Source organism: Varanus komodoensis, unplaced genomic scaffold, assembly GCF_004798865.1.
Source record: "Varanus komodoensis strain SLA01 unplaced genomic scaffold, ASM479886v1 scaffold53, whole genome shotgun sequence".
NCBI classification, from domain to species: Eukaryota; Metazoa; Chordata; class Lepidosauria; order Squamata; family Varanidae; genus Varanus; species Varanus komodoensis.
This window is the reverse complement of record NW_025336126.1, coordinates 238,154-247,041: the sequence shown is the minus strand read 5'-3', so window position 1 is coordinate 247,041 and position 8,888 is coordinate 238,154. Positions and strand designations below refer to the sequence as shown.

At 43.2% G+C, this 8,888-nt stretch overlaps 1 protein-coding gene across 4 annotated transcripts in view; it reads left to right on the top strand.

Moving 5' to 3' along the window:
- The window catches only part of LOC123032195, a 42,095-nt gene that overhangs the window by 6,214 nt on the left and 26,993 nt on the right, over positions 1-8,888 (top strand). For 3 of the 4 annotated variants that reach the window (XR_006416450.1, XR_006416449.1, XM_044447911.1), the window contains exons 2-4: positions 2,321-2,599; positions 3,262-3,522; positions 8,392-8,652. Coding sequence is in view for 2 of the 4 variants with exons in the window: in XM_044447911.1 (XP_044303846.1) it covers positions 2,321-2,599; positions 3,262-3,522; positions 8,392-8,652 (801 nt within the window). In the remaining 2 variants the exon portion in view is untranslated. The remainder of the gene's footprint in view (positions 1-2,320; positions 2,600-3,261; positions 3,523-8,391; positions 8,653-8,888) is intronic. The other variant, XM_044447912.1, reaches the window with a different exon arrangement.

Here is an 8,888-nt window from a genome sequence, read left to right as displayed (position 1 = left end):
ATTTTGTACTCCAAGACCAAACTTGCCTGTTATTCTGGTTATCTTTTGGCTTCCTACTTTAGCATTCCTATCCCCCATGATGATAAGGACATCATTTTTGGGTGCTAATTCTGGAAGGTGTTGTAGGCCTTCATGGAACCGGTCAACTTCAGCCTCTTCAGCACCAGTGGTTGGGGCATAGACTTGGACTACTGTGATGTTGAATGGTTTGCCTTGGATTCGAACTGAGATTGTTCTGTCATTTTGGAGATTGTATCCCAGTACTGCTTTTCCTACTCTTTTATTGACTATGAAGGCTACTTCATTTCTTTTGAGGGATTCTTGCCGACAGTAGTATATCTGATGGTCATCTGAATTAAATTCACCCATTCCTGTCCATTTTAGTTCACTGATTCCTAAGATGTCGATGTTCAGTCTTAATTATTTAATCCTGATTGCAGGGGGGACATTTCAATTGGAATTGCAGTGCCAAGGAAGAGGAGGGTTAACTCTTCCCTCCCCAGCTGTTATCTGGGGACATTCAGCCTGCATTGCAGTCAGTCTATGCCAGGATGGGTGGGGAGCAAGTTCACTGGGTTGACCGAGTGTGTGTGAGTTGATGTACAGAATGCAGATTTGGCTGGGGTAGGTGACAGAATTGCTCCTGAGCATTTGGCCAGATTAGCAGAGCTTGTACAGTTCCATGGCATACCCTGAAGCTGATAGAAATGAAATTGGCTGTGTCTGTGGCTGGTGGGGGCAGGAATCTCTTGATGGAGAAAAATGCCCAACAGATAGAATAAAAAAGTGATGAATGGCCATGTTTGATCTATAACAGAGAAAGAGAAACTGGCCAAGAACCATTACTTTTCATTCTTCATGGTTCTCTGGTATGTTGCTCAAAGAGGTTGTTGGGGACTTATCATATGCTCATGCTAAGGAGATAATTCAACTACCAGAATTTCTTCCAAAATAAATTATCTTTTATCATCTAGGAATTAAATTAAATGAAATTGTTCTGGCAAGTGAATCAGGGGACTATCCAGAGCACAGCTGAGAACAGTTTTGTTGGATGAGTTTCAGTTGTACAGCTTGTTGAAGCTAAGGAAGTACTGGGGCAGGTTCATGCAACTCCACCTTCCTTGATCCTTGTCCCTTATGGTTTCTTAAAATTGGAATAGATCTAACAGCTGGCTGGGTCAGCTGCCTTTTCATGGCACCCCAAATCAGCCAGCTGAGACAGCTGCCTCAGCTTCTTTTGGGTGCTTGTGTGTGTGTTTGCCTGTACACATGTGAAGGCTTAATTACAAGGCTAAATACAAACTAAATCTCTCAATGAAAAACTCTCTTATTGAACCCAAACTGTTTCTCACCCAAATGCTGGCTTGTTAGTCAATCTGCAGAAAACAATAAGGGTGAGCATAGGAAGTTTGACTATACAAATTGTGAAGCAGAAATAATGGACCAACATTCACATTCTTCTTGAGGCAAGCCTTGTCCTAAGTAGCTTACTGATAAGATTATGATGGAAATCTGAGTTCTAATAGCAAGCCCAGGATTCCAGGATTTTACATGCTTCCAACAATACATACATAAAGAACCAGGTAGTCTTATATTTTAGGAGATAATTTGGTTTTGGAAGCACTTTCCCAAAAAGTGGATGTTTTTCAAAACCTTGCATTCTACATATATAATCATATATTCTTGATTCCACAAACTTCACTTCTAAACCCCTATCTGTCATGGCAAAGAAGGAAGGGCCTTTTCTGTGGTGGTTCCCCAACTGTGGAATGCGCTCCCCAGAGAGGTTCACCTGGCACCAACTTTATATTCTTTTTGGTGCCAGGTAAGAACCTTTTTATTCACCCAACATTTTAAGGTTAAAAAAAAATAACTTGATTTTATCAATATTCTCAGTCACATTTTGTTATTGTATTTCTTGATGTTTACTTATTGTTTATTTATATTGTGAGTCATCCTGAGATGATTGGATTGCATAGGATGGGATAAAAATATTGTAAATAAATATAATAAATAGATAACATGTACTGCTAACTCCAGATGTTAAGTTTGTGTAAATGAAGATTCCATGAGAACAGGGTGTGTCCATGATAGGTAATCATAATGTAAAGATCTAATGATAGGAATCCTCTGGCTAATTGCATTGTGGCCTTGGCCAAAGGATTAGTCTGTAAAAGAAGTTTCTACTAGTTTCAGTAGTAGAAAAGGGAGTTGTGATTTGGCATTCAGTGCCCTCCAGATATAATAGATTTTTTGGCTACATAGGCAGTTAAGACCTCTTCAGGCTGATCTCAAGCCATGCCTTTTTTCTCTTTCCCAGCTTCAGGAAATCCTATCCATCACTGCCTGGTGAAGACCCTACAGCAGTTGGACATGGATGAATTCAGCAGGTTCAAGGACAAACTCAGCAAGTTCCCTGTCAAAGAGGGTTTCAAGAATAGTCCTGAAAAGATACTGCAGACCACAGAAGTCCTGACATTGAGTGATCACCTTTTCTCCAAATACGGAGAGAATTATGCTCTGGAGTTGTCAGATGCAGTGCTGAAAGACATCAAGCTTGAGCACCATGCAGTGAGGCTTCGTACTGTTCCTGGAGTCAGTAAGCAAAGGGGAGAAGCAGCACTGGGGCAGCCATGGGGGATACACTGGTCGATTCAGTTCATCTCCTCTTGAGGAAGGGACTGGGTGGAAGGGAGCTCTGTGCTGGGAATCACACATGCATAGGATTAAGTAATTTCAGAATCCCCTGGCATGGTTGCCAATTGTGGCCTTAACATATAATCCAGACTTCCACTTTTGTCCCATGTCCCACTTGTTTCCCTCTTCTGAGGAATCCAAAGCAGCTTACCTAGCTTCATTTTATCCTGAAAGCAGCAACCCTTTGAGGTAGGTTGGGCTGAGAGTCTGTGACAGGCACAATGTCATCTAGCGAGCTTCATGGTCAAGTGGGGAGCAGAACGTGTTGCTCCGTGATCCCCAGTCCGACACTCTACCCAGCACACTGGCTCTTGAATTCAGTGCTGTAGGATACGTTTGTTGTTCTGGTCTTGGTACAGGCCCAACTGTGTGTTTATCCAGGCAGCTGCACTCCCATCCAACCCACCCTTTCATGTGAATCATTCTTCAACTTGATTGAAAATGCAACTTTAACAAAAAATTACTAATGCGTGTTGAGAAGCAAATTGTTAATTTTTATGAGAGGGAAGAATAGAATAGAAAAAAAAAATACTGTCGTTGACCCATGCATTTTCCCTTTCCTAGATTCAGAAAGGACTGTCCGTGACTGCCTCATATCCATTCTGGTGGGCTTGGATGATCACAATTTCAAGAATTTCAAGTACAGACTCAGGAAGGAATGCCGCATGCATACTTTTGAAGCTATACTGCAGGCTGCCGAAGTCCAGACGCTTGCTGATGACCTTCTGTCCACCTATGAGGAGAATGTTGTTGTGGAGCAGACGGCTGCAGTGCTGGAAGCCATGTACCTTAAGAACCGTGCAGTGACACTTCGTAATGCGGACAGTAAGAAAAGGGGAGAACCAGTACTTGGAGGCGGACATGGGGGGATAAGTGGTCCCACCGCCTGTCTCCCTCTTGCTATTTACGTGTTGGTAGAAACCCTTTTTGTTGCTCCTGATATTTTTTACAAGTCTCAGCTCATAATTAGCCTTAGCCTTGCAAATAATTCTTCTGCAATGAGCTTCCTCCTCCCAGTATATCCTTTTGTCTGCTTGCTCCAGTATCCATTTCATGTGGAGGTTCCTCTTATACCTAATGTCTCTTACCACTTTTCTTCTCATCCATGGGGGCACTCTCCTTTGCCTCCCTGCCTTTTTTTTTAAAGTAAGTTTTATTATTATTTTTCTGCCAACTAACAAAAAGAAACTAAAAACCATCAGTCATCAGAAACATCAAACCTACTGGGTCAGCCCCCCATACTTTTTTTTATAGTAATCCATAAACATATTTAAATCTATGCATAGTCCCATTTCTCTAGCCAATAATAAAAAGAGTTCCAAGTTTTATAGAAGTATTTATCCTCTTTCTCCTTCAGCGACAAAGTCAATCTGTCTATTTCGGCACAGTCCAAGAACTTTTTTAAAATCAGTTCATCGGTAGGCGGTTCTTCACTCCTCCAATGTTGGGCAAATGCAATCCTTGCTGCAGTAATTACATGTAGAATCAAATACATTGCTTGATTATCAACATCATCAGGTACAATACCTAATAAGAATACTTCAGGTTTAAATATTAAAGGTTTTTGTAACATTCCCTCAAGCCATTTTAGCCCAGTATTTTTTTGCCTTATCACAAGTCCACTACATATGATAAAAAGTATCCGGTTTATGTTTGCATTTCCAACATCCATTTGACGTATTTGGAAACATCTATTTCTTGATAGATACCATCTATGAAACATTTTATAAAGATTTTCTTTTTATGAGGTTGCTAATGTTACTTTAATATTTCTTTCCCACAGCTTTTACCATTTCTGTAGCTTAATATTATATCCAAAATTTTGTGCCCAAATTATCATAGTTTCCTTGTTCATTTTCCATTCTCATATCTAAAAGAAAATTATACAGTCTTTTAATCATTTTCTCATCTGATTTTAAGATCACTTGGTCAAATGTTGTTAACTCCTTATAAAAACCCCACATTTTATAATCTTTAACATATCTCGATTGTACTTGAACCTTATGCCACCAAGAAATATTAATTCCCTGATCTTGTAATTCTTGGTTCGGTTTCAATCCTCCATCATTATCCAGAATATCATCATATCTCATAATCATATCAAAATTCAATGCATTTGGATATACAAGAGCTTCCATAGGTGAAAGCCATCTTGGTAATTTAATGTACAGTTTTGTCTTTAATTTTTCCCTCACCAACATTAATGACTTTCTAATATAATGATTTAAAAAACAACCATGTGCCTTACACTTCTCATACCACATATAAGTGTTCCAACCCATTTGCAAATCATGTCCTGCCTCCCTGCCTTGTTAACTAGAGGTATCATCAAAACTTGTGCCTCCAAGATGTCCCTTTTTAGTGCCATCCACCCCTCTTCAACTCCCTTACCTTCCATTACCCTCAACGATGAGACTTTCCCCAGTTTGGTCTTCAATTGACCAAAGTTTGCCCTTGTAAAGTACCAGCTTTTAATACTTGGCCTGCCACTCATCCCCATTCCCTGATCTCAAAGCAAGGGATGGAATGATCACTCCCATCCAGAGCTCCTCTAATCTGCACCCCATCGATCAACTCCTCCTTGTTGGTCAAGACCATTTCCCCCTCTTGTTGCCTCCCAGACCCTCTGCATGAATAGCCCTTCCTCTATACTGCCTAGGATAGTGGTGGCGGACGTATGGCACGCGTGCCGCAGTGGGCATGCAGAGCCCTCTCCGTCGGCATGCGAGCCAAGTCGCCCCAGCATTGCCCCAGCAGCTGAGCATCAGATAAAAGGGCAGATAGCAGCCATGCACATGCTCAGCGCCAGGCAATGATGTCACGAGCCGCAACTTATTAGCCGCAACTCATCCAAGCTTTCACATGGCTGGTCAGTGCACTGCCAAGGATATATATTTTTTGCTTGAACAGGCTGTGAGTTGTTTTTTCTAAACTAAAACTTCAGTTTTCAGGTTTTCTTGCAGTGTTGGCATTTGCAATAAATAAGTGAGTTTTGGGTTGCAGTTTGGGTACTCAGTCTCTAAAAGGTTCACCATCACTGTGTTAGGGATAGAAAAACGAGGTGTTCTGGCCTGATTTTGAGGGTTGAAATGTGTTTAGAATGGGCAGAAATGATGAGCTGTGCAGAAAAAGCAACTTAAGGAGGGCTTTTTCAAATTCACATTATTTTCAATTGAACTTTCACCCTCTATAATGTGGGATTGGGGTTAGAAAAACGTGGTGTCCTGGCCTGATTTTGATGGTTCCAATGTGTTTAGAATGGGCAGATATGATGAGCTGTGCAGAAATAGCTACTCAAGGAAGGCTTTTTCAAAATCCCTCTTTTCAATTGAACTTTCGCCATTTATTTATTTATTTATTTATTTGGAGTTTTTGTATGCCGTCCCATTCGCATGAGCCTTGGGACAGCTTCCAATACAATAAATAAACAAGCATATAAATAATACATATAAAATCCGGATTCACCCTGGCAGTAGACTTAAAACAAATAATGTTAACAGTTATTAAAATATTGTTTAAATAAAAAGGTCTTGACCTGGCGCTGAAAAACAAATAACGAGGCGGCCGAGCGGACCTCTCAGGGGAGCACATTCCATAGGTGGGGCGCCACCACAGAGAAAGCCCTCCTCCGGGTACTCATTCTCCTAACGTCTTTCACAGAGGGTTCCTGGAGGAGGGCCTCTGCCGCCAATCTCAAGGGGCAGGAGGGCAAATATTAGCGTTAGGGGTGTGCACCGGGGCAAGATTAGGGTTACAATGGTTGGAATGTGTTTAGAATGAGAAGAATGATGAGCTGTGTAGAAAAAGCTACTCAAGGAAGGGTATTTCAAAATTGTCCCTTTCAGTGGTATTCCCCCCCACAATATTAAGGTTAGGGGAGTGCACCAGGGTAGGGTTATGGCAGTGGTGGAGAACCTATAGCATGTGTGACACAGCGGGCACGCAGAGCCCTCTCTCTCCGCATGTGAGCCAAGTCACGCCAGTATTGCCGCAGCAACCGAGCATCGGATTACAGCGCGCACATGGGCCATGTGCGTGCTCAGAAATGCAATGATGTCATGAGCCCCGACTCATTAGCTGTGACTCGTCCAAACTTGCATATGGCTGGTCAGTGTGCTGCCAAGGATGACTGTGAGTTGTTTTTTCTAAACTAAAACCTCATTTTTCAGGTTTCATTGTAGTGTTAACACTTTGCAATAAATAATTGGGTTTTGGGTTGCAGTTTGGGTACTCGTTCTCTAAAAGATTTGCCATCACTGGTCTAGGACATGGGTCCTCAAAGTACAGCCCATTGGCATGATACAGCCCACCATGGTCATTTACCCGGCCTGCCTCAGATCTTTTGGATTCGGTCGGAGAAAGTGATCTCTGAACGAGTCCGAAAGCTCTGAGCTGGCACAGGCATCCTCTGAAACTCTTTCAGTTTCAGAGACTAGGAGAGAGCCGGTGCACACGCTAAATTGTAACAACTTCAACTGCACGTGCACTGGCTCTTCTCTGTATTGCATGCATGTGTTGGCTTTGAATACAGAGTGGGAATACAGAGTAGGAATACAGAAGAGAGGAGAGTGGTGGGAAGAGAGAGAGAGCGACGAAGACACTAAAAAAAGATAGAAGGTAAGAAAAATATAACTTTTTAAATCTATTTCTAACTATGTGAGCGACTTCCCTGGGCTATGGGCCAAGCCGTGGGCGCCTCGCTGAGCCTGGGGACAGATGGGCCGAGGCAGAGCAGGAGCGAGGCTGTGGCCTTCTCTGGGCAAGCTGCCACCACTGTCAAGTGGCTGTCATGCTTCTTCCTCCTGCCGTGGGAAGAGGTGGGAGGTGCCCCACTCACCTCCTCTCATCTCGGAAAGCAGCCATTACCACCCTCCTCGCGGCCCTCTCCCAGTCAGGGATGCTGCCCGGCGCTCTACTCTCTGGCCACTCACTCCCGCTCCCCCTCCTGGAGCCAGGCAAGCGCCTCTGAGGGGACCTTCCTCCAGCTCAGAAGCAGGGCACCAGTGAGGGGCCAGGAAGGCCTCGATCAAGACAAGCGCGCTCTCATGGCTCCCCCTCGTGTCGTGCTCTCACTTTCAGCGGGCAGCACAGCGTCATCTTGGCCTTCAGCTGCAGCCCTAGCAAACATTTTTAAATTTTTAATTTTTAAATTTATTTTAGTTTTAATTAATTTTTTAATGTGCAGTGTACATAGAAATTCATTCATATTTTTTCAAACTATAGTCCAGCCCCCCAACAGTCTGAGGGACAGGGAACAGTGAGTGAGACCCAAAGCTAGTATCTGGGAGATTGAAATGTCTCATAATTACTGTGTCCCTCCCTGAGTTATCCTTCGAATCTGGTCTATCAGGGCATCATCCAGGGTCTCAATTTGACTTGGAGGGTGATAACATACCCCACTGTCAGGTTTCTCCCCCTGTTGAAACTCTTTAGTTTCACCCAGACCACCGCTATCAGATCCCCAGCTGCACCACATTGTATCTCATTGCATCCTTTCCATTCCCTGACATATAACACCAAGCCTCCTCCCCTCTTTCCCTTCCTGTCCTTTCTAAACTTGATTGAAAATGCAACTTGAAAAAAAATTACTAATGTGTGTGGAGAAACAAATTGTTAATGTATACCTGGGACAAATGGAATAGACTAAAACATGCTTATTTTGAGCCATACATTTTTTTTCTTTCCTGCATTCAGAAAGGACAGTCCGTGACTGCCTCGTATCAACTCTGGAGACCTTGCCTAGTTATGAATTCAAGAATTTCAAAGACAAGCTCCGCAAGGAAGGCTTCAGTAATACTCCTGGAAGGGTACTGCAGGCCGCAGAAGTTGAGAACCTTACTGATCACCTTCTGTCCAAGTATGGGAAGGATTTTGTTGTGGAGCGGACAGCTGCAGCGTTAGAAGCCATCGACCTCAAGCGCCATGCAGTGGCACTTCGTGCCCACACTACAGACAGTAAGAAAAGGGGAGAACGAGTACTTGGAGGCAGACATGGGGGATACACTGGTTGATTCAGATCATCTCCTCTTCAGGGAGGGACTGGGTGGAGGAGGGCTATTTTGGGGATTCAGGCTCATCAGAAATCTTGGAATGTTGGGGTGCTGTGGCAAAATGGAGGGGGGACCTCTTCCAACAGTAACCTGCATTTTGCACTGTGCTGCTTTCACCATCTCCTATTGGTTCTTTCCCTA